A 27,015-nucleotide genomic window follows, 5' to 3' on the forward strand; every position below is an offset into this window, starting at 1 on the left:
TTTCATTAGCTTTATTACCATTTCCATTTTTGACTTGTATTTCAACCTAGACAACCGATCTGATTTTGGGTCATACACCCTTGCCCCTTGCTCAAGGAGGTTCAAATCTAGTGCTAAAAACTAATTTATGCTGGTGAACCAAAGGAAGCTCTTTGACTCACTGTCTGGTACTTAAACAAATGGCATGTAGGAAAATGGCTTTTAAAAGGGTAGCAAATACCCTTCTTACGTGTCAATTGGAGTAATGTAAGCAATCTGGTCAGTTGCTTTTCTGGGTAATTGACCCACAACCTGAAAGTAACTAGGACACGTTAAAAAACTGGAAACTATTCTAAGCGCCTCACTTTACCTTCTTTAAAAGCCTGCAAAAACAACATATTTATGTAATAACTAAATAGGAAAATACCTGTTTTAGTTCTACCAGGTAGTGAAATGGTTAACAGACTATTATCAAAAATCTGTTTGGAGATGTGAATAGAGCGTGCTAACAGTCTTATCATGCATTGATGTGTACCTTCAACAATTAGAAAATGGCCTTGGAAGAATGTAGTCTGAACAGAAGTTATATAAAATGATGAATAGCTTATATAAATTAGCTGTTCTTGCTGATATGTTTTTGTCACAAGCTGTGTGACATTTCTTTAAACTCTGACACGTAATACCCCTTTTTTTGGTTTAATAATGATTCTCACTGGCAACTATTATTTTTGTCTTGTGAGGATGTCTTAGGACATCCGTTTAGTTTACTGTCTGTGCCAGTAAAGAAAGACATGCCATGTTGACAATCATCAAAGCCTTGCTAGAAGAAACACAATGTGAACAGGCTTCTCTGAGGTATCCATAGTAACCAGTACCCTGTATAAGTTCTCCGGCTTCTGTTTTGTTTGCTTCAGCAGGTGATGTTTTTCTTTTCTCATCCTAGCTTTTAAAAAATATCACAATATCAAATCATGATTTTTTTTTAAATTTTTTTTTTTTTTTTATCCCTAGTATATGAGCATCCGGGCCCGTAGGAATATCTAGAGAACCACTTATACTCTTGGTTCTTACTAAGAGTATTAAATCCTACCATGGTGTTCTACTTTTTTTTATTAGATAGCTCTAATTCTGTATTTACAGTCTTAGTATGGGGGTGTACAGGTTCATTTATTTGGCAACTTGCATTATTAGATTTATTGCTGGATGCGAAACTTGCGTACAATGTTTAAAGCAAGTTAAGACACAGATTTCCATATACACACAAGTTTTGGCCATTCTTTTAAAATCTTAAACCAAAATAAGAGCTTTAAACTCAGCCTTATAGTGTCTTTTTTGTATGTTTATCACATTTTTTTACATATCTATAGAACTGATTATTTATTTGTGATGAAACTTAAGAAGGACAGTCTTTAGTAAATGTTAACCAAAGTCTCATAACTTAATGGGTAAAAGGAGGTTTGCTGGCTGTAAGTCTGTCTGTCTGTCTGTCTGTCTTTCACACTTCTTGTTTCTAAATAATCCCTTACCCAATTTCGACAAAGCTTGGTGAGAACATTCTTTAGCGCAGGTTATTTTCAGTATCTGTGGTATATGGGGTCTGCCTGTCTTTCCACGTGGTATGTAGTACTCCAGAATAGCTTTATTATGTAGCATACAATTAAACCCATTGAATTTTGTCCGGGTTGTGCTGATATGCCTGGCAATCAAATAGACAATTACTTTCAATACAAGGTGGTTAATGTTGCTTTCATGAAATCTCAAGGTTTCCTGTAAATTGACATTGAAAGCATTGCCTAAAGACTAGACAAACTTTTTTTGTAATCATTTTTTTTATTGTTCATTATAATTCATTCTGTTTTATTCTGAATGGACTGTCTTCATCATTGTATTAGAAATCACATGTTGTGTTTGATTTAACTTTTACTTTAGTATAAAGTTTTTGCAAGACCGATGCCTCCTTATTTAAAAATATTTTGCAGCAACAGTGTTTTATCCACCATGAGGGCAAATGCCATTGACAGAAGAGCTTTCTCACTCCCACAGTGCCTTTTATGGCTTTCTGTAGATCAAGAAGTTATTAATATCTGTGCCAAGTGTCTGTTTTTGAGAAATGTCCTTGCAAATTCCTTGGAGAATAGCCATTGCTTACACTGACTGCCATCCTTTGTTATGGTGCTGTAAACTATATGTAACAATGTGTACCCTGTCCTGCTCCAGCTTGTTGGGAAATAGGTTACAGTACGTAAGTCTTCAGGTTATTTATAATAATCTGCAGTATTTTAATGTAACTTCTAGACTAGATACATGGGGTTTAAATGTGGCAAATCAGGTGTTAGTTGGTTAAAGCCAATACAATTAGATCACCTCAAAACATTTTCTGTTTGTAATATTAGTCATAATTTAATTGTCTTCCTTTTTTATGTTTTTCATGTGGTTGATTTTGGTTTTTGTTTCAAGTATTGGTTATATATTTTCCCATTAGTCACATAATTGAATAATTATATGTGAAGTTCATTTAGAAGAGATTTGAATTGAATCTCACCACTCTGGTAGCCTTTAGCAAAATATACCATAAACAAGGTTGCTAGTTTCTTATGACTGAATATTTATTTCCTGTATTTGCGAATTCATTTTTATCTTTACAAATATATTTGCATACCTTACATGTGCTCTTACATGTTTTAATGTCCTTTAATGTGTCTATAATCTGTTTATGTTTACTATGGACCAAAATGTCAGCTAAATGTGCATCTCTTCTAAAAGCCACTGCCGGTGCTTTTGGAAATATTTATTTCATGTCTTCTGAATTATGAAGTACATATAATTTCTTCCAAACAGTTTTTTTTTTAAATGTTAATTAATTGTACTCTCTTAACCTTATTTTCTCCATTATGTTCTTCATGTCCTCTTCTTTTATTAAGATTTATTTTGAATTCCTTTCTCTGTTTTTCAGTCATTTTCATCAGAACACATTTTTTTTGTCCTTATACCCAGGCCTTTAGGAATTGTTATTTTAGTATGGATAGGATGTGCACGAAGTACTGATGCATATCAGTAGGTTTTGAGTAAAGATCTCTTTTAATAATATTATTTGCTATGTTATGAAACTGGAAAAGAGATTCTTCTCCATGTGGCCATATTCCCAAAATGTCATCCACTTATCCACTTATCTTAAGTTTTCTAAAGGTTTCTTGTCTAGTTTACTGCAAAACATTTCCTCCCATTTACCCATACACATGCTTATATGTACAAATCAATGACAGTGGTGTTAATTTGTTCTTTGTTTTTTCATTGGCAGCATCAAGATGGTGTGTATGTGGACCAGCGGGGACACCTTTAAGACAGGTTACTTCGTGTTGAACCAGGCCCCAGTCCAGTTCTCCATCTGTGGACTGCTCCAGGTCTTTGTGGACATTGCCATTCTTTTCCAGGTCTACTACTACAGCCGCTATCCCCAGAAGCCAGTTTCCCACACTGTCCACACCACCAGTGCCAAGGCACTCTGAACACAAAGTCATAAACGTCAAATGTATCTACACACACACACACACACTCCTGCAGCTACCTGCGTGTTTATACACATGGCCAGTGACTGATTCCACCAGTATGAAAACCAAACCTGGGTTGCTTGCATTTATGGATTTGTGTTACTAGAACATTTTTTTTATATAAACAATAATGGATAAATGTTTCTGCAGCTGTAATTTATATTTTTATATATAAATATATTAAAAAGACACTTTTTTCTAAAACTGGCTGAAACTATGAAGATTGCCTATGAAGATTGCCTTTGCCTTATTGATGAAAAGGACAATTTTGCAAGGGGTTATGGACTTAAATCCTTTACTTGTGTTTTTGCTGTCCGAAAGCTTCAATTTAAATTGTCTCCATTTCCTGACACAAGATTCATTAACCTCCTGCGTTCTTCCTGCCTCTCTATTCGCATGTGTTACTTCAAATTCCACAACTTAGTTTAAAAGAAACAGTATAGCACTGGCGACGATCCATAACTCCTGCTTCTTTGAAAATGTCTGCCTGTGTACGTCATGGATGATTCCAGATAGGGCAGTAACATTTTTGTTCGTCTTTACTCGGGCAGTCAAGTCATTCTACTCAAATTTAAGATGCAGGCCAGTTTTGAGAAGAAAGAAATTGTTTACAAAGTGCATCTTAAATTGAAAGGAATATGATAATTGTAATTAGTGTGTATGTAAATGTAATATCCTCAAGGTTATATTTATGTACGCTGGTTCGCCTTCTTGTTTTAAATACTCCACATGTCATGTTACATCATACTATTTTCATGAAGTATTTATCTACCCTCTTATTGTGCAAAGGGCAGCACTGTGTTTGGTTTAAAAGCCCCAGACCGTGTTAAGCTCTTGAATCATTTAGGTCTGCTTCTTTCACTGGTGGTCTTGATACAAAGTTGACTCTTCTGACTGTTACAACATTTAATATGATTGGCATTTTCTTTCCATTATTGATTTAATTTATTTGATATATAGATATACAATTTTGTGATTGATGTTTGATGCCATCTAGTGAACACCATGGGAAGTGCATTTGAGATTTTTCAAGACAACTAGGTAACTGTAGAAATCATCAATGTTTTTAATGTCCCTAAAAGTTTCTGCTCATCTCTGATTGTAATAAAGAGTAAACAGGGTTTTACTCTGATTACGTACCATAAAGACAGCTTGGAGGGATACGGTACAATACCTTGAACTTCGCAGAGGTGATATCTGGAACCATCTGTGACTGAATTAAGCATTTTTAGTCATAATACAATGATGTGTTTGCATTGATGATTTAAAATGTGTTACCTAATAGGGTTCATTGATGAGGAAATATATAGGATAAGAAGGTACACCGCTGTGCTCAACAGTTAACCTATTCATTTCCTATACACAGCTAATTTAAAATGCCCATTTTGTTTTTTTAGTAGGCTGATTCATGTCATCTACACATAGAGGCTTCCACAGTTTACAGAGCAAACATTCCTATCCAAATAACGAATGCTGTCAGTCCTCTGTGAAAAATACTGCATCCTGCTGCTTTAATATTTTCTTGACAATCTATCCCCTTGTCAGTTAATGTCTATATTAAGTAGTGCAATTACTCAGCTACACACTACCATGTAGGACCAGTGTTGTTAGTCTGTGTGCCAAGGATGGCGTTGTGGTGCAAAATAACCAAAAGCAGTTCAAACAATAATAGGTTCTATAAGTAGACTGGTTGTTTATTTAAATTAAAGCAACAAAAAGTTTAACTAATAACAAACGCTGCCAGTTACCAGCAATGGTAACTCGGCAGCAAAACAATGCTGCGTGCCAAAATAACAATAATAAATAATCCTGCTGCTGGGCAGCACTGTGCAGCTCTGCTCCCATTCTGTGATCAGAGCTGTGCTGGTGCAGTTCAGGTTTAATGCCGCAGGGTCTGACTGTATCATGCAGTGCTGTGCTGTGTTGGCCTGTGCAGGGGAAAGTGCTGTGGATCCTCTGCTGGCTCCATGGTGGCAGCATCCCGTTCCTATTTCTCTGCAACACAAAAATCAACCCGAGCTCCAGCGAATTAACACACCGCTTCAGATCAATGTCAACGTAACTGCCCCCCTTGAAACACAAAACTCCTCCCAGCAATCAGACTGGTGCCGCGCTGTATCCAATCACCACGTAGCACCCGGTCGCCACGCAGCACCCAGCTGATTACAATAGACTTGTTCAGTGTTATTGCAGCTACGGCCCGCCTCCGAGATGACCGACTTCTGGTTCCACCCCAGCCTTGAGTTTGGCCATCTCGAGGAAAGCGCAACACTGACCTTATCAAACGCCCCTTCTGGTTGGGAGGTAGTCCTACAGCTTGGGTCCCTTCGCTGTCTGTCAGAGTCTGACATCCATAACTATAAAAAATGCAATGGTAGTCTTTATCATTGTATTCAGTTCAGAAAGACTTCTTGTGAAAATTTCAAAAAATGTTATGTTTCTTTTAGTATTACTACCATTTGGGGCATTCATAGCTCCACAGTGATTTTATTGTTTTATAGTTTTCAACACTGGTGTAAAAGTCAACCCCCCCCCCCCCCCCTTTTTGAGACAACAATTTCAGGAAAAAGCCTATAGGTCACACAATGGTGTATAAGTCGCTCCCCCCTTTTTAGGACCCCCTAAAATACCTAGAAAATAGACTTATACAAAGGTTTTTACAGTAATTACTAATCCTTGTAGTGAATCTGTATTGAAGTTTGTTCTTCAGAATAACCAATCATCACTTTTCATACTGTTCTGTCCATTATTGACACCGACTTTCAGCAAGTTATCAGTCTGTGAGATTCGCTGCATTGCCTGTAATTACTGAAATTGACTTGAAATGGGGAGATGCAGCTTTTATATATTACAAATGAATCATTTGTGTTAGAGACAGCGAAAGTGTGTTCTACATAAATGAATCACGTGGTCCACCCTTGTGTATACTGCAGTAGATACTTAAACATGAACTAGCTTTTGTTCCCCAAGCATACCAGTTTTTATGTATAACATGTACCCAGGTCCTTCATGATTCACAATAATGTGTTGGTACTAAAGATCCTCAGCCCAGGTACTTAAGAAACATGTGATTCAACTGTTAAATGAGAGAAACTGTTTTTTAAAACATGTTGTTTAATAAGGTCTGTCATTGTTGCTATTTTTGTCTTTCCACTTTCCTGCCTGCCTAAGTGACCTTACAGGGAAGAGGCACATCCTGTATAGCTGAATGTTTTATTCATGCCCCCTCTCAGTGGAACTGGTTATCTGTCAGTGGAATGTCTTGTTATACAAAGCCGATGATGATTAGTTGCCATTGTACAAGTTGCTCAACCCTGGATCTGTCGGGTTCCACTACTTGCAAAGGAGCCCTCCTGGACCACCGCAATGAAAAAAGTGTCTGTAGCAGAATGCCAAGCACATTACATGAACATGTGGTGCTGTAAGAAAATATTGGCTACCTTAGTTTATTTTACATATTATTATTATTATTATTATTATTATTATTATTATTATTATTATTATTATTATTGTTTTATTTTAATGGGCTTTACTTTCTGGGGGTGGGGATTGTTTTGTTTTTTTGCTGTACTGTTTAAACAAATGAAGGGTCAGGTTTAAAAGTCTGTTGCAATGTCTGTTTGAAAGGTCAAGTCATGATGTTTTGTGACTTTTTTACACCACTATAAATCAATATGTAATTAATTAGAATTTGCCAGTGATAATTCACAACAATGATTATTTAGGGTTAGTTTCTTGGTTTCCCTGTAATAACTGTTAATAATGAAAGGTTGACAAGGTTAGTAAAATGAAATGTTTTTTTAAAAATAATATTAGGTGTGAACATCAGTAGTGTAAATAATATATAATTCCTCACAATTTACACTCAGCAGTAGTTGTAAATAGACATGACCATGGGATAAAGCCATCTACCTTTTGTGAATTCACCTGTTGTATAGAGAGCCTGCCTTTCAGTTTAAAAGCCGCAACACAGGGCTGAAGGAAAGGTCATGAGATAGATGAAATATCCGAAACCTCGGGTGAATTATACATATTACAGAAGGCCTGATGTTTATATTGACAGACTGCTCATATAAACCAATTGACTCCAAAGAACATTCATGAAAGATATCTACTTATATTCAGCCTTTCAGTTGTTACTATTGCATTTCATTGGTCCAGTCAGTTATTTACATGTTTCTTCTGCTTTTCTGTCAAAACACAGCCCTGATAAGGTGCAATCTGAATTATAAAGAATTATACAGCTGCAAATGTCACTGTTTGATTTATTTTATGCCAAAGTTTATTAACCTGTGCATAAAAAAGATAACTATTTATGGGAAGGTAAATTAAGTTTAAGCACTTCTAATAAAAGTGAATGTTACAACTTTTGACTGGTGAGTGTTCATTATGTTAATGGTTATGTTTGAAATATCTAGGGTACATGTCCCAAAGTAAAGTATTTACATTACATGGCTTAAACCAAATATTGGATGCTGTTAAGAGTTCCATATATAAACTGCGGTGTCAGCTATTCCTGTGTCAGTAATGGTGGTGGTGTTCACAAAGAAAACAATCCACTTCTGTTTTTTATCCACGATTTCAAACACACTGCCATAGATTCTGTAGTAAAACGTACACTTGATTTTCAGATTTCTTATACATGTATGGAAATGCCATTTGTCACCGCTGTTTTTTTTGCTCAAATAAAATATGTGCTGCTGCAGAAAAAACTTACCAACTGTAATTCTCAGTATTTTACATTTTACAGAGCCACCTCTTGCTCAGAATATGAAACCCTGACTCTCTCCCATTACCATCCAAATGGCCCTAAAATTCCCTGTGCTAAACCATTGCAGCATTGGGGGGGGAACCTGTTTGAAAGAACAGTTTTTCTCTGACTAATAACCTAGTGTTGCTCTTGATCAGCCAAGACATTGGCGAATGTTGTTTAAACCTACAGGTCTCAGGAGAGCCATTTTTCATTTCCTTGTCTTTGTGACTCTTCCAGGGTCTGGTGTATGCCTATTGGAAATAATTTACTTGACAGATACAGGCAACTAAACAGGTTACATTGGCCCAAGGGTCGGTGTGAACTCTTCTGCTACTGGAAAAGAAGTTACAGAACGTTTGGTGCTATGGAGTTTTCCCTTGCAATTCAGGAAAGAAAAGCTTATGTCTATTTATTTCAGCTCCACAATTCATTACTTAAAAACTACTATCAATGATGTTAATTCCAAAAAAATGTATAATTCACAGGTTATTCAGTTACAGTTTTATTCTACAAATGCCGCAACTTTTAATGCGACTACAATGTTTCTATTCAAGCTTTTTACAGGCTCTGTCAGTGTCATTTGTGACTTACAAAATTAAGTTACATTTTATAATGTCTGTGTTATCTGGTTATATATCTGGTTATATATCAACCATACGTGATTACCCAATAAAAAAGCCAGTCACGCATACGTATTATCATACTTGAAATGTAAAATTGTTGTACAATCAAAAACATGATTATGTTGCTTTAGAAAGGTAGGCATATCTGACCTCAGATGTACTCGGCTGGGAAATTAGTGTTGAAACAAGTAAGATATTTGATATTTCAGTTGTTAGCCAGTTTCCCGGTGGCGCAATAAGTTAGTAAGGTGTGTAATTAGACATGTTTGTCAAGCGCAGGATCAAATCCCTGCTCCTGTGAGGAAGTGTACATGTAGAGAACTTGTTTTAAATTAAAAAAAATAATAATTACATTTTCGAAAATGCAAAACTAAAAGAATCATATTTGCTGATATTTTTTTAAATAAACAAATTGAAAAAAAAGAGAAAGAAATAATAAATGCTTCCTTCCCGGAGTAATCTAGGCTATATTTCAAAGAAGCATTGTTTTGATTCTGGTTCAGTCAGATCACGTGATGTGTTGCTTCATGCGGAACACTTTGCTTCATATGGTTCGAGGCGGGTTACGTCATTTGTTTGCTTCACATGAAGCAGTGGTCATTTGAATCACCTGAAGTAGTGAATCACTGAATCATGTGACTGATCCGAAACCTCAATGAGCTCCTGTGAGCGATTTGAAGCCTCATTGAGGCAATGAACCCCGTGTATGACTTGAAGCAATGAACCTCGTGAATGATTTGAAGTTCCGCACTAACGTAGTTGAATCAGTTGAAGCCCCTCCCCAAAACTCATAGGCATTCCAGTATTAGGCATAGCATTATGAGTCATTAGTTCAGTGTCTCTCGGATGGCTAGATTATTTTTAAGCATACAACATACTTGAAGCGTAACCCCAAGTCAATTAAAGCCTATTGGATATTTAAAAAAAAAATAAAAAGTGTTTTTAAAGTGCATAATATATAGAAACATAACATAATAATAATGTTTATTTTATTACATTTCAGTAAAACATACTTGAATGCAAAGATTTCTACATATACATCCATATAAATTTTTATATAAAAAAAAAAGAAAAAAAAGCATATTCCATATATGACTTGGCAGACACAAACCTGGACCTCCGGATTGAGGTTGATTACTTCCTCGCATTAAACTCATAGAGCCGCCATGGATCCCACAGTCATAACACAAACATCAACAACATATGGTGCTTTAAGGTGTAATGGTGTTTTCAATAGTATAGCAATTTGATATTTATAAATTATATTTATTTTGTTGAATTATCACAATGAAATAATATTGAATTCAAGACTTCTTTGACAAAGGTTTGAAAAGACATTTTATTAACAATTATTTCTGGAAAACATCTCAAATAATCATTACATTTATTTTTCTAATACTTCACAATAATTAAACTCCCCCAATTTCACATAGTAGTAGCCAGCATATATATATATATATATATATATATATATATATATATATATATATATATATATATATATATATATATATAACAAAGATTAATTGAAATGATTTTAAAATGTAATTTGACAAACAGTATATTCTTCCTTCCAGTTCTAACCTACGTCAACGAAGCATTATTGATTCGAAGTAAAGCGTTGTATTAGTGGTTTGTGTCTTCTTTTGTAAATATACCATCAAAACGTTTCGATAGCGCACCTACGACACCGTCAGCAAGATTTTACTCCGTGAGTGTGCATGACTGTATACCCCGAGCGTCTGCAGCTTCAGATGATCCGTAGAACTGTTGGCGTTTGTGTCACGTGATGTATTGCTTCATGCGAACCAATTGAACCTTTGATTCACAACACTGTTTGCTCCCAATGGTTCGAGACAAGTCGAAGCGGATGAGGCTTTGTACCCGTCATTAGAGTTTGGCTTTTGTTTTGTTTTGTTTGTTTTATTTTGTGTGAAAGCTCTAAGGTACGGTTTCTGTGTCTGTGGCACCAATTTGCTGGGGACACATTTGGTGTGAGAGTGGGATGTAGTCTTTAACTAAAGCCCTGCCACTAATGTACTGTGTGTTAACTGAATTTTGCATTTTAATCAGATTTCTTTAAATTAAAGGTACTGCAATGTGCGCTACGATAGCACTGAATTATGCTAATTTATATAGGCTATTTAGAGGAAATTACTATGTTTAATGCTTCGGTAAATGTTTAATAATCTAAGATTGTTCTTTGGAAAAGATACACTGATGATATTTTTATGTTGTGGAAATTCTCACTAACTTTATTTATTTCCTGACTCTGTATTCTTGTAATGAACCTCTTCAATTTACCATGCAATATGACTTTGAAAAGATAAATGTCCTTTATTTATTGATTGTTAAAAAAGGTCCTTCTCTTTATACCAATTTATATAGAAAACCTGCTAACAGCAGACAGTTTCCATCCACTTCCATTAAAGTATAATTTACCTTGTAGTCAGTTTTGTAGAATTAAACGTATTTACAAACGAGAATCAGATTTGACTGATAATTTGTCTGATATGCGGGCTAGGTTTGAAGTGAGTGGATATAAAGATAAATGTCTTGATGCTGCTATTCAAAAAATGTCATCAAAAGCAGATACAGACTCACTCCAGCACTGTAAAATTAATGCATTTAAACATAGTTTTGTAATTTTTGTGCAGTGAAAATAAAAGGAATTATATTTTGAAATCGGATCCTTCTGTCTCAGGTTAATTTGCTGTACCACCTTTATTGGCATTTAGACGAAGATGTAACCTAAGGGACACTCTTGTTAGAGCTGATTTACCTCCACCCTCCACTCTAGCTCTGTTTCTTTTAGCTCCCATACGTGATGGCAATTATAAATGTGACTTTTACGCACAATGCAGTAACACTTTTAAATGTCACTCTTTTAAGCACCCACTTACTGGAAAAGCCATTCCCATTAAGGGAGTCATTTCTTGTACAACTCAAGGTGTAATTTATATGATTTAATGTCCCTGCGGTAAGTCTTATATAGGTAAAACTAAATGAGATCTTAAATCTACAATAGCTGAACATCGTAGTACAATTAGGTGCAGAAATGTAGTCTATCCAGTAGCTGCTCATTTTTGTGAAGTCCAACATCCAGTTTCTTCTCTTTGATATTTAGGGATAGGGAAGGTTAAACTACCTGGGGAGGAGGCAATTTAGACTCTGGATTTGGATTTATTATAATGGAATGAATGTGGAATTTGACCTTAATTCCTTCTTATGATCTATTTCAACTTACATTAAGATATAGGAATTGATATATCTGATTATGTGGTTTCACATTGTCCTTGTGCATTGCTGTATTAATTATAAGTACAATGTTTAATTAACTTGTTATTTTCTCTTCTATTGGAGATTATATTGAATCTAATTTTTATAAACTTTATACAAGCCTTTCTTATTGATTGCTATTTACATTTGACTTTAATTTTTGTGGAATGTCTAATATTGTAAAACTATATATTAGCAACATTATAGATAACTATTGATCAATTAACACATGAATGTACTTTACTAATGTGTAATTATATTCACCTGCTCTGTATAACCTTAATAGCATTTAACTCTTTAATCCTACACTTGCATTTTACACCCTGACAAAGGCACTTTTGTGTTGAAAAATGATATGTTTTTATGAATTAAAGATACATTTTTGGAGCGCAATTGAGTATGCAGTTCTCTCTTTTTCTATATTGAATCTGATCTAAACATCGGGGTGTTCAAACTAACTTCCCTCCACCCTGCACAGCATCCACTCCCACCCAGAGTGACAGTCACCATACTGAAATGCTCTAAAAATCTACCTTTGGAGCTGGAACAGTCACAGTGCGGTCTGAAAGCTCTGTGACCATGATCAGAGGAGTTAACTAACGACTAGTGGGTCATCTGACGCGACCATGATCGGAAGAGATTATTATTATTATTAATATTATTAGTTTATTTAGCAGACGCCTTTATCCAAGGCGACTTACAGAGACTAGAGTGTGTGAACTATACATCAGCTGAGTCACTTACAATTACGTTTCACCCGAAAGACGGAGCACACGGAGGTTAAGTGACTTGCTCAGGATCACACAATGAGTCAGTGGCTGAGGTGGGATTTGAACTGGGGACCTCCTGGTTACAAGCCCCTTTCTTTAACCACTGGACCACACAGCCTCCGAGTGTGTCATCGGAAGCGACCATGATCGGAGGTGTTAACTAATGACTAGTGTGTCATCTGACGCGACCATGATCGGAGGTATTAACTAATGAATAGTATATCATCTGACAGAGTGGCAGTTGACATGGTAGTATAAAAAGCTTATTTAGAGCTTTTGTTAGACCAGAGGAAAAAGAGTACAGCTACACTTCTTGGTAATTATGCAGTCATACCTTTTTCATATTGCATGCTGATATTGAAGTTTGAGTAACGCATTAATATTAAACTGACTAATTGCTGTATCAAGCGAATCATTCTGGTTTAATCCACAAAATAAGATTCACAGCAGTGAGCCACTTGATGGAAGTAGGCAAGCAGCAAGACTCAGGAATATTTTTCTTTGCTGCGGTGAGGCCCGTCTGCAAGAGCCTGTGCTGCGCTCGAGAGAACTGAAGATTGGAATCATCATTCAGTAGAAACAGGGCAGGTGTCGCCGGCACTTCCCTTTCCAGCAGTGCTGACAGGGTCAATGCCACCTCGCTCCAACAGGCTGGTTATAGGAGAGCACTCCCAAAACATGTGTAAATTAGTGCCTGTAGAGTCAGGTAGGCAAACACCACATGTAGGATCAGGAATGATTTAAATGCGAAAAGCGTTTAAATAGGCTGCCATAGTATCTGTGTATCCATTTGGGCTACATTTTCTGAAGTAGAAAAAGTATTATCCCAAACCGTGTCCCATTTAGGATTTTCCCCCAGCTTCCCCAGCTCCCAATCCCAATTTCTGATGACTGCAAGTGGTTTGCACTATTTAGATATTAAATGACCATGTATAGTGGAAACAAGGACCCTAGGGGATCTGTCCAGATCAGTCCACTCAGCTATTGGATGACTACATAACGTGGCTCCCCATACAGTATGCCTTCAGAGCTGACATTCTAAATGACATGAATTGTGAGAAACCCGGGAGAGAGAAGGTGTCATTCAGTTCCTGGACTGTGCAGAGGCCACCCTCATTATGTCTTTCAAGCTACGTATCCTTCTTGAAGACTAGGCTGGATATTTAAAAGGGCTCCTATTAATCTCTGCCATTCTCCAAATGTTGATTGAATTCGTAATAATAGGTCCTACCTTTAAATAAAAAGCTTTAGAACGTCTTGAAAAGGGATGATCAAGGATAGCATTAGATGCCACCAGTGCAGCTTCTATTCCTTGCCACGGCACTGATGATTCCCTATCAAGCCAGAGCCTGCATGCTCTAATTTGGAAATTCGTTCAATTTAGTTTGGGAAAGCCAAGCCATCTAAGTGTTTAGGGTGCTGTAGCACCGCCAACCTGATCCCGGGACGTTTACCATCCCATATGAATTTAGAAAGCATGGAGTGCATTTCCTCTATATAACCTAGTGGAGGGGGAATAGGCAACATAAATAATAAAATGTTTAGGCATGGCAAAACATTTGTCTGATATCCTCCCCTGTAAAGTTAATCTGAGTGAGTCAAGTTAGTCTTGTTTAATTCTGCCCATAATTAACCATGCCTATTTTATGTAAGGTGGTGTGAATTTTAATTCCTAAGTAACTTAAACTGTAATAGTTTTTTTTTGTTTGTTTGTTTGTTTTGCAAAGGGAGACCAGCAGGCAGATCTGAAATCGCAGCCTTTGCATTCAGTGAGATAAGCACTGACTTACCCCAATACATTTTATAGTCTGAAATTAACCCAAATTGTCAAAAACAATGTTAGTACCTGCGGGACAGATTCTGAAACATCAGACAGATATAGCAAGATGTCACATGCATATAAGGATATGTGGTGTGTAGTACCATTTAAAACAATTGGGGATATATCCTTGATTTGTCTGACCGCTTGTGCTAGCAGTTCCAAAGACAGAGCAAACAGCAGTGGAGACAAAAAGCAGCCTTGGCTTTGTCCCAGTCTGTACCGAAGCCAATTAAGCATAATACACTGCACGCATCATGCTAAGAAATCGTGTTTTTTATAGGGAGGCTGGGCGAAATTTGCCATGACATCACCACTGTGTGAAAGGTAGTATCGCAGCAAAAATACCATTTTAGCGCCAGACAAATTGCATCACGTCCGGTGTGTGGAGACTTTTATACTGAATGCATTCATTCATTTCTTTCTCCTATGCCCCACTTGACCCAAAGTTCACCAGCCGCCACTTCGGGTGCAAGCAGCACTACGTAATGGCAGTATCAGAGACAACAGCTATAGTTTATGAATCTTTAAGTAGTCTGGATTGCTAGTTATTACATTTTTGAACCACTGTCTATAATAGCAGTGAAGTGTTTACCATTATCTTTACCACCATCTTCTTGCTGTATTTGATTCTCAACTGTCATGACGGCCTCTTCGGTTGCCCACGTAGGTTAGCTGTGGGTGGGCTGTTTTTTACTTTTTTCTTCTCACTCTGTGACTCCTCAACAGGAGATTGAGACATACATCTTTTCCCTAAGTTTTCCAGAGTTTGTATGTTTGAAAAACAAATAAGTATCATGTGTAATCACTTCAGGCAGAAGGTCACATGATGTCTAAATACATTCTTTTTATATAAATCTACATTATATTTCTTACAGAACAAAATAAAAAAATCTTGTTTATTTTTTGGATAGCTTTAAAGCACTTATGTGTTTACCAGGTAGCATGTAGTTGTGATTTGACTAATAAGTGCTAAAAAGGAACAAGTATTTATTGAGATAGAAAACAGTAAACTTACCACAGGATATTATTCAGGCCCCTTTTTTATTAAGTACAGAAAACCAAATAATATGAAATGCTATTAAAAAAAAACATGAGATTAGAGTGGAGGCATTATTTGAGCTCTAAAAGGGCATTGTATGTATACACAATTCCATAAGATTTAAATAAAAATAAGCAACTTATACTGTAAGAAATACAAAAAAGCAATATTATACCTATTTAAACATTTTCTAACAAGACTGTTCATATCTTTCTGTCAGGAAATATTAAAGAAACAGGAATGGATCATTTTTTGTTAGTACCAGACTGTATCCCTTCTCATTAAAAAGAAAAACACTCAAAACTCATAGTGACACTAGCTTGGAGATGAATATCTGAAGCAGCTATCTCCAAATTTACAGGACATTGCCTGTCTATGGTTGTTAGTGACTACCACATAAAAAACAGCCATTTCAGGCAATTTAAAGATGCTTTATAGAAGTATTGCTCAAATAGTACAGCCTTAAACTACTTGTTAAAATCCAATAAAGCAAGCCAGTGTTCAGCTTTGACTCTGTGAGGGATGGAGTTCCACAAAGATGTTGAGCGGTGCCCCAGTCATTGCATCTAGTGGTTGCTGAATATCATAAGTCTGGAGAAGAGGCTTTATATTTAAAATGCAATTTCACATCAATTAAATTTGAGATGAATGGTTTTAAAGAATTGTCCACTAGGGAGAGTATTCTCCTTGTGTGTCTATTAACTCACAGCACTCACATTTCCAGTTGGAAAACAAAGCAGTTGAAGAATGGCTTATTAAAAATGTTAATTAACATTCTGATATGGCATTTAATTAAAATGATTTGTTTTTAGGTCAGCAAAACGTAATTCCATATCAATAAAAAGCACTTTTTAAAAATGTTTTATTTGGAATCGCCAATTGTTTTTTACCCCATTTTCTCCCCAATTTGAAATGCCCAATTCTTTTTTTTTTTTTTTAAGCCTGGCTCACCGCTGCAACCCCCCGAAAAGGCCGTCAGCCGTCCACTTCTTTTCAATCTTCAGGCCCGCCATGCAGCTACCTTCAGAGCTACAGCATCAGAGGACCACGCAGCTCTGGGCCACCTGCAGGCCCGCAGATGCCCGGCCAGCCTACAGGGGTCGCTGGTGCATGGTGAGCCCAGGACACCCTGGCCTACCTAAGCCCTCCCCACCCAGGGCAGCACTCAGACAATTGTGCATTGCCCCCTGGGAACTCCCGTCTACGGTAGGCAGTGGAATAGCCTGGACTCAAACCAGCGACCTCCAGGCTATAGGGCACATCCTGCACTCCACGTGGAGTGCCTTTACTGGATGCGCCTCTCGGGAGGCACATAAAAAGCACTTTTAACTGGTTCCTCTCAAAGGCAGTTATGGACAAGCAACTACCTCAGGCTGTGCACTTAACTATAAAGCTCTATAAAGTACTTGCTTTATTCCTATGACTGGGTTTTAAAAATGTGTTTTAGAACATGTAGCACAGGAGCATGTTCAGTTGTTTGATGTCTATATAGAATATGAGTTAAGGGAAAAGTGTGGACTCTTGACCAGAGGGTCGTGGGTTCAATCCCAGGTGGGGACACTGCTGCTGTACCCTTGAGCAAGGTACTTTACCTAGATTGCTCCAGTAAAAACCCAACTGTATAAATGGGTAATTGTATGTAAAAAAAAAAAAAAATGTAATTGTATATAAAAATAATGTGATATCTTGTAACAATTGTAAGTCGCCTTGGATAAGGGCATCTGCTAAGAAATTAATAATAATAAAAGAAATAAAGAAAAATATTTATGGTAATTAAAAGTTTGTTGCCCTTTTTTATATTTAACTTCTCTGTGGTGTCAAGTTTATCATTCAAGTTTAATAAAACTGCTTCTGGCTATTTATGCCCTGGCTATTGCTATGCGTCAGCATGTCCAATATTGCCAGCTTACAAACAAGTATAATGTAAAAGGTGCTTTTTACCCGATTCAATGTAATACCTTGGCATGAACATGCCTACCTCTTGACCCAGACTGTCTTTCAGTAAGTAATACGTTTATTATATACAGTACTAGAAACTGGAGCTTTTGTGAGCAAAAAAGCATCCCCTGTAGCATTATGTAAGGTGAATGGCATATGCAATGGAATGGTTATAAACATGAAGTAAAATGGATATGAAAACGATCTGCATCATTGATATAGCCCCATAGGTGGCAGTGATTATTAGAGAATCATAGAATACAGCTATGTGCCGACTCTAAAGACACTTCTCCAAGTGTGTGATCAGTATCACTGCTTAAACAATGTGGCAATTAAACTGTTCATTTTCCAACTATAAAGTAAATGTCAAGTAGATAAATGCTCTTGTTGGCATAATATTGACTCAATGTACAAAAGGTATTCAAGGTCAGAATTTTGCCTGTGTCAAACATGACTAACAGCTTATTTTTATACAGCAATATGCAACCTTGTATAAGTTATGGACAATGACAACCTTATGTGCCATAATGCAAGTTGTGCCAGAGTTAGCATAAGATCTATCTGCCAAGTTTCAGTGCTCTGATGCCCTTGAAAGCAATATAATTAACAATCAATTATGCTATAGGGTGGCTTTTCCAACAAAATACAAAAATAAATCTACAACAAAAAATGTCACTCTTATTTATTATTTGTTTATTTAGCAGACACCTTTATCCAAGGCGACTTACAGAGACTAGGGTGTGTGAATAATGCATAAGCTGCAAAGTCACTTACAATTACATCTCACCCGAAAGACAGAGCACAAGGAGGTTAAGTGACTTGCTGAGGGTCACACAATGAGTCAGTGGCTGAGGTGGGCTTTGAACTGGGGACATCCTGGTTACAAGCCCCTTTCTTTAACCACTGGACCACATAGTCTTAGTTGCTGGTAGCTAAAGCTGTTGAAATAATACTTCTCAGGGTGTAACTACATACACTGCTGTGTAAACATGGTATGGTTAGCTGATTATCATAACATATTTGTGTTAAAATAAATTTGATATTTTTTTTATTAAAAATGAGCTGAACCTAAAAACATTACATACAGACTTTTAGCGATATATGATTTTGTTTACAAATTACAGATCTCTTCATTACCACAGGACATTTTTAAACATCCTTTAAATGTTTATAATTTATAATTTCTTGGCTCTCAATATAAGTTCACAAGCTACAGCAAATAGGAAGGTAAAGAGACAGGGCGTTGTCACAGATCTCCCACAAACAGAAACCTCAACAGGGAACTTCTGCTTGATAACTTCCATTCTAAGTTGGTTTTTGACTCCTCCCCCCAGCTAGCAAGTTTAGCATTTTAATTGAGTCATGGCCATGATGTAACTGCTTTGCAAGTAATCTTGGTGCAGTAAAGATGGCTAAAATGCCACTAAAGACATTCCCAAGAGTGCATCTTTTGATTATTAAACAGGATGGGGAAAGCCTGCCTCCCAAGGCACAATATTATATACCTCCCATCCCTTGACTCCATGCCATGTGTAGTGACTAGTTACCTCTCAGACTCCTCCACACAATTTTTAACAGAAAGTGACATTTCTATTATGTACTCACCATTTTTAATATACCCAGATAATCACTGCACATAAAAGCAGTGACACCTTTGCCAAGAGGAATCAGCTTGCCAGAGTAGCTTGGCAGAAGAAACAACTTTCTGTCTCTTCAATATTGATGCTCGAGACTTTTGAAAATGTGAACCAAGGATGCAGATACTGCTATATTCAACTTAAAATATTATAAAACCAAGTCATTTTTCTCAAGTCCCAAGTCAAGACAACAGTTTCAAATGTGGCTTGTTTTGAATGCATCTAGTGGGTAAATATTGTCTTTGGCGGTTTGGCAATTTCTTTGTAATTTTTACTGTGCATGTTTTTTTTTTCCCATTCCTTTTGATTAGGAGTTCATCATCAGTGCAGGACTTCAATCACCACAATCCCCTGCATACCTGCCACGCCCTCCCCCTGGGGCGTGACTTTGTTCTGGAGATCAAAAGACAAAGAGATAAAATGACAAAACACACACATGCCCACACTTGCATTCAGAAGAAGAAGAAAATGGTGAACCCGCTTACTTCTTTCCTCAGGACTGGTTAATATGGGTATTCTTACAGATAAATGACACTTGTATGCATTTGACCGGGGTTCTTGTTTAATTGTAAAATAGAGAGCAGGGGGCTCCCGAGTGGCGCACCCAGTAAAAGCACTCGCGTAGAGTGCAGGATGCACCCTATAGTCTGGACGTCGTCGACACCAGGCTATTCCTTTGCTGACCGAGGACGGGAGCTCCCAGGGGGCGGCGCACAATTGGCCGAGCGCCGCCCGGGGTGAGGGAGGGTTAGGTCGGCCAGGGTGTTCTCATCTCATCGCGCACCAGCGACCCCTGTAGTCTGGCCGGGCGCCTGCGGGCTTGCCTGTAAGCTGCCCAGAGCTGCGTTGTCCTCCGACGCTGTAGCTCTGGTTGGCTGCATGGTGAGTCTGCAGTGTGAAAAAAAGCGGTCGGCTGATGACACACACTTCGGAGGACAGCGTGTGCTCGTCTTCGCCATTCCCGAGTCAGCGCGGGGATGGTAACGGTGAGCTGAGCTAAACAAACAGAATTGGACACTATTAAATTTGGTGAAAACAAAAAAAAAACTAATTGGTGACTACTAAATTTATTTAAAAAAAATAGGAAGACATAAAAAGTTTTTTTTTGTTATTCTTAACAAATTAAAAACTGTATCAGTACAAATATAATTAGAATTTATTATTTTATTTATTGTTTTATAGACTATACGCCAACAGTTCAGGACAATATAATTTTACACTACCTTCTGAATAAAAAAAATAAATAAATCGTGGATCTACCACGTTTTATCTCATCACATAAGAAACAGCAGTGCTTGTACTGTAAATTTTGAGAAAAGCCCAGATATAAATAAATAAATCGTTTATAACATTACTTACCTGTGTTATTTTTTATTTTAAATAAATATGCAGCACTTGTGTATGCTTTTGTAATATATATTTAGGGCTTCTGTTTTTCGGGTTTTATTAATTGTATTTTTTGGTGCTTATTTTTAGCTATTTTTGAGTTTTATGTAAATCGTTTTTTTTCGGGGCTTTCGTTATTGATATACTGTATGAAATTAGTGTTTTTGGTTACTTTCCAAAATGCTTGAGCGTTTTTTTCCTGTCAAAATATGTATAGTAGTAACTCGACAGTACTTGCACACTTAAGTTGTACCTTCTTTCCTGTTTTCCTCAACGAAATCCCTATGGTCACAGGCACATTCTTCTGGGGTTTTTGTGTGTACGCATTTCTGTACATTTCGCCACAATTCTGTTTTAAATCCTCCGTATCTTAACGGTAATATAGTTTGAAATCCCACTAACAAGCCTCCATCCTGATTGTAATCACGTTTTAAATCTCACAAGCGGAGTCTCCAATAGAAATGTAGGAATGTGCTGTCATTCAGTAGTTGGGGCGGGTTTAAAGTATTCAGAACGAATCAATGATAGATGCAAGTCAGGAAGGCGGGACATTGCCCAGCAGCACTGGGAAATGTATTTATTATTATTTTTGCAGTAGGTTTTATTTATTTTAATGTGAAAAGGGTAAAGTCAACGTGAATAGATTAACCATTTCCACAGTTTTACTGGTGTTTTCCGGTGTTTATTGGCTATCCACCGTTTTTTTGTTGTTTTTTTTTGCATCAGCGGTGTTTTATCGGGTTTTATCGGTTAAAACCGAAAATCAGAAGCCCTATTTAAGTCTTAAATGTAAGTACAGGTTAAAAAAACACAATTTAGCTACTTTTTGGCTGGTTACTTCCAAAATTTGGCGGGGCGTTGCAAAAAAAATCTGGCTGCACTGACAGGGACTTGGTAGATAGAGACACACACTCACACACACACACACACACTCACACACGAGAGGGAGAGAGAGAGCGAGAGCACGTGCACAGCGAGGGTGTAACACAAACCGTAATACTGGTGTAGCATTTTGATTTTAAAGTCCCAAGTCAAGTCTCAAGTCAATTCGTTCAAGTCAAGTCTCAAGTCCCCAAAAAAGTGACCGAGTCAACAACTCTGAAAATTGTAGTAGAAATTCCAATATAGAACTTAACCTACATGGGGGAAAGAATCCTTTAAAAGTATGATTTGTTTGCCCAACATTAGCTTTCTATAAAGCTGTTTAGGCAATCATATGTAAAAGGAGATATTAAAATTGATATTGCTAGGATATGCCCCTAGCATGCAATAAAATAAAATGTTGTGTGTTCCTCTGTAGAATTATGTATCAAGTCCAAAATAGCAGATTATATTTATCTTCCTAACTGATATATAAACAAAACTGTGCAGAGGGGTATAAAACAGATTTTAACCACATGATAAATACTTTTCTGTTTTTCATCATCCCTTACTGCAGCTAGAAAAAAAAAAAATCCAAGCAACATACTCTCCAATAAAGTGTTCCATTACATTCTAAAAGGTATATCTTAAGGAACATTTTACTGTTCAAAAATATAATTCAAACGATTCCCACTGTTGTCTCGTTAGGTCTTTGGTTGGGCCCTACAGTCCATGTCCTTATGCACAGCTGCTAACTTGGATTCCCTGTGAAGCGAGGACTCTATAATCCCCAATGGAAAGGAACTGTCTGTTTCCTGGGAGTCGTCACTGTTCTGGGATTTGAAATGATCCTCAGGCTTCTGCCTGGCAGCTCTATGCTGCTGCTCTTTAAGCTCCAGGTAGGACCGGGAGAATGTGTGAAAGATAGAGGTCACAGGGAAGGCCATAAGCAGAATGCCGCTTAGGATGCTGCTAAGTGCCACCACTTGCCCAGGGATGCTGCGGGGGACCATGTCACCGTAACCAACTGTTGTCATGGAGATGACGGCCCACCAATAGCTGCCGGGGATGCTAGTGAATTCCTGCTTTGCTCCCATCTCACTCTCAGCCAGGAAAACCAAGGGAGAGAAGAGCGCCATGGCAACACACAGGAAGAGGACGAGAAGACCAAATTCCCGGGTGCACCGGCGCACTGTGAGGCCTAGAGTCTGGAGGCCCAGAGAGTGACGAGCTAGTCTCATCACATAGAGGATCCTGAGGGCTCTCAGCACGCGAAGGACTAGGCCCACCTTCTCCAGGTAGCTGTTCCCAGATCCACCTGGCTTCTTCCCTACAGAGAAGGAGTCCACAATCAGAGTAACGTAGTACGGGAGGATGGCCATGACATCAATGATGTTGAGAGGGGTCCTCAGGAAAATGCATTTACTCTGTGACTGGATAAAACGCAGCATGAACTCCAGAGAAAACCAAGCCACACAAACCGTCTCCAGAATGAAGATGTTGTAACACTTCTGGGAGCATTCTCCCTAAAACAAACAAAAAAATACTGTTAGCATTCACCCTATCTAAAGTAACAGATTATTATTGTTATTATTTATTTCTTAGCAGACGCCCTTATCCAGGGCGACTTACAATTGTTACAAGATATCACAGTATACATTATTTCACATTATACAGATATCACATTATTTTACATACAATTACCCATTTATACAGTTGGGTTTTTACTGGAGCAATCTAGGTAAAGTACCTTGCTCAAGGGTACAACAGCAGTGTCCCCCTCTGGGGATTGAACCCACAACCCTCCGGTCAAGAGTCCAAAGCTCTAACCACTACTCCACACAGGAGCTCTTGTGTGGTATGTGTGTATGTGACTCATTCTAATTTAATAACATTGTTATAATAACAAAATTAATTATTTATAAACAACTGTAAAAAGGCAAGATCATCAGATATTGAGAGTGAGCAATGATTTTAAACTGTAACAAGAGTTTTATAACTGGTGTGTTTTTCTTCATAGCTTCATCTTGCAATACACCCACTAGTTGCCAAACGTCTTCCTCATCATAAGGCTAGGTTCACGTCTTATATTTTTGTTGTTTGTTCTTTTTCTGAATCAAAATTCCACCAACTCAATGCACACAGGAGACCAAGAACATTCTGAAAGCCTATGCCAAAAATATGAAATACAATAACCACCCAGTCAATAAAGTTAATGAATCAATACATGCATCCAACATGCAATACATGCATTCTTTATTCGAAGTTGGGAAAACTCCACTTCATTAGGAATTATCAACATTTTAGAAAGATGGGAATGGGAAGATTAGGACCTGGGGCACATTTAATACTGTTGTGTCATCATTGGATAGAGGTGGGGTTACCATGATGAAGGCTGGTGGTGAGATGGAGATGCTAATCAAAATGCTGCATTTTGTCATCAAAAATTTTAATAAGAGAAAAAAGAAATGTATAATCCTTGTTGTGAGCCTGCTTGATACAATGACTGCGTGTGCACCTTTTGTAACTGTTTTCCTTTCAATGTCTGTTTTTTGTCGTGAAGGGATTCGTATGGAGATAAAACCTCTGATGATAAAACTTCTTCCGCTGACATGCATTCAAATAAACATTTTCAGAAGCTTATAAAGCGTAGAGGTGGTGGGTGGCTTCTAAAATTAGGCCCATATTCATAAAACTTACCGTCTCCTTTATCGTGCCAGTAATAGTGTTTAATATGACAGTATTTCATCGGGTGATGCATAAATGTCAATAATTACTAAATGTAAGTATTTTGTTATTTGTAACACATTAAATTGCATTATTAAGTTGTCTGAACAAGATAGGCTACTTACTGGTTGGAAAACATATGAATCATGTTTGTAGCCTATTCGTTGCTCTAAGAAAATGCCAGGCTTCGATGTGCTTGTATGGACTGTACCTCAAGAAGAGGGAGATATCTTGGAACATGATCCAGAAGAGTGAGAAGACCTTGCAGATTTGTTTACAATCTGACGTTCATCTTACGTTCATCCAGTGCTTCTGGCAGTATATGATCTCCCTTTTTACAGTACCAACTGCATTAACTTGATCAGCTATCTCCTGTCATCTTTTTACAGTACCAACCACATTAACCCAATGAGCTATCTCCTACCATCTTTTTATAGTGCCAACTGTATTAACCCAATCATCTATCTCTTACCATCTTTTTATAGTGCCAACTGCATTAACCCAATAAGCTATCTCCTACCATCTTTGTACACTGCCAACTGCATTAACCCGATCAGCTATCTCCAACCACCTTTTTTTCAGCCACATAACCTTAAAAAAGGGCAAACATACCCTGCAGAGTTTAAACACACTGTGATCGATAGGTTGGAAAAGGGCAAGAATACTGCTGAACTCCACTCGTTCAAAATGCAAGATGTGGACTACAATATTCTGAAGTTGAAGTATTTAATTGCTTTTGCAAAGAAAAGAAAGTTTGACTCATGCCAAAAGAAAACAAAAATAATAATAATAGGTAGGCTATGTGTTACTTGTAGCCACCCATATGCTCTACAGTTTTCTATGTACATTTAAAAATGATTTACTTCTGCAGTGTGTGCAGTATATGTAAGGTACTGTATAGTATCATAACGTGTTAATGCGGCACCATGATCTGTTTTTTGTACTCAGTAGGCTAGCATGATTTTTTTTCTGTTACCGGTAGCCTATAGGCCAAAATAAAAAGAAAGTGCGGCAGGTTATTCACTTGATTTTTCTACTGTGTTGTACGTACGGCCAAGAGTTTTGCATCACCTAGAATTTTAGGATTGAGACATAATTAAAAAAAAAACAAAACATACAAATATAATTTGGATCTTTTATTTAACATCATGTAGCCAAAGAAATTACAAAATGATATTTCAAAAGTCTACTGGAAGCCATAATAGTAGCACACGATTTCACATTAGATTTCTAAATGTCCAATTAATGTAACATTATTCAGCAGGTTTCAATCGACTTTGTAAAGCAAAATGTGTCAATTCTATAGGATGATGCAAAACGTTTGGCCATAGCTGTATATGCCTAATTTGCAGATTTATGTTTTTACACAGGCTAATGTAATGTGTGCGGAGAATGCACAAATGTTATTTCAGCGCAATGATTTATACATTTAAAATAAACCAAGCACTATAAATATGTGTGTGTACAATTTATTTGTACTTTTTTTTAACCTGACGTCTTGATATTTCAGACAACCTGTCTCCAGACATGCCATGATGCGACGGTGTAACCTGGGGTGAGTTCAATAGGCAGAGTGCTCCAGAGCATTACGTGGCACTTTCTCTTGAACAACCTTGAACAAGTGGCCGACCTACATTATCAGTGCGGTGGCTGCAAATGTATTTTTTCAAATATGGATCTGTATGACCAACACATGGGTGATAAGTAATATTTTTAAAACTGATTGTGGTATTTTTTTAAAGTGACAATTATATTAGAAAAGGAAACACAGACTATTTATAACTTGACAAATCTGACTTGTGCCTCAAGATGTTAAACCAAAACAAGTGTCAGTGATTTTATTACAAAAATACAGTAGTAGTAATTACATTTTTTTAAATTATACAAAAATTGCTCGATTAAAGCAACTGTTTTAATACAAAGCGATTTCTTGCCTGCTATTGTGAAACTGCTCCATTCAATAACTGGTAACACATGTTACGGGGTGCCACGAGAGAGTGCTCTGTTTATTGAACACAACAGTGTATGCAATTGACGTCTTAAGTAGGTTTAAGTAGCTCATTTGCATACCTCTGACAATTGGTTAGATACAATCTCTTGGTAACAATCCGTGACGGTAAATCACATCTAAAACCATTACTGGCAGGTAAAATAACCAGGCAGTCGTTTTATAAATCACGTGTTAAATACTGCCCGGTAATTTTTCTTGATGGCCGGAAATTACCACCATCTTTCATGAATATGGCCCCTAGCATTATTATTACTTATTTCTTAGCAGACACCCTTACCAGGGCGACTTACAAGTATTACAAGATATCACATTATTTTTACATACAATTACAGTATTTTTTACACATTATTTTTACATACAATTACCCATTTATACAGTTGGGTTTTAACTGGAGCAATCTAGGTAAAGTACCTTGCTCAAGGGTACAGCAACAGTGTCACCCACCTGGGATTGTACCCACAACCCACTGGTCTAGAGTCCAGAGCCCTAACCACTACTCCACACTGCTGCCCTGATTGTAATACCCTCTATCCTGTTTCTATAAGACTTGAAGCAGAACAACTGTGCTTTAGTAATTAGCCCCTCTCTCATCTTGTGGTGTATACCAACTTGTACCCAGTACACACTGTATATTTTGTAATA

The 27,015-nt window shown here is 37.2% G+C and overlaps 2 protein-coding genes across 4 annotated transcripts in view; one reads left to right on the forward strand and one right to left on the reverse strand.

Moving 5' to 3' along the window:
- Window positions 1-8,798, forward strand: part of LOC117399440 (solute carrier family 66 member 2-like) — a 53,885-nt gene extending 45,087 nt beyond the window's left edge. For both annotated transcript variants that reach the window (XM_033998593.3, XM_033998595.3), the window contains one exon: window positions 3,278-8,798. In XM_033998593.3, coding sequence (XP_033854484.2) covers window positions 3,278-3,485 — 208 coding nt within the window. In that variant the 3' untranslated portion in view covers window positions 3,486-8,798. The remainder of the gene's footprint in view (window positions 1-3,277) is intronic.
- A 7,014-nt stretch (window positions 8,799-15,812) lies between these two features.
- LOC117400005 (potassium voltage-gated channel subfamily G member 2-like) overlaps window positions 15,813-27,015 on the reverse strand; it is a 32,226-nt gene continuing 21,023 nt past the window's right edge. For both annotated transcript variants that reach the window (XM_033999464.2, XM_059022316.1), the window contains exon 3: window positions 15,813-23,161. In XM_033999464.2, coding sequence (XP_033855355.1) covers window positions 22,340-23,161 — 822 coding nt within the window. In that variant the 3' untranslated portion in view covers window positions 15,813-22,339. The remainder of the gene's footprint in view (window positions 23,162-27,015) is intronic.

The sequence above is a fragment of the Acipenser ruthenus genome, chromosome 4, assembly GCF_902713425.1.
Source record: "Acipenser ruthenus chromosome 4, fAciRut3.2 maternal haplotype, whole genome shotgun sequence".
Lineage (NCBI taxonomy): Eukaryota > Metazoa > Chordata > Actinopteri > Acipenseriformes > Acipenseridae > Acipenser > Acipenser ruthenus.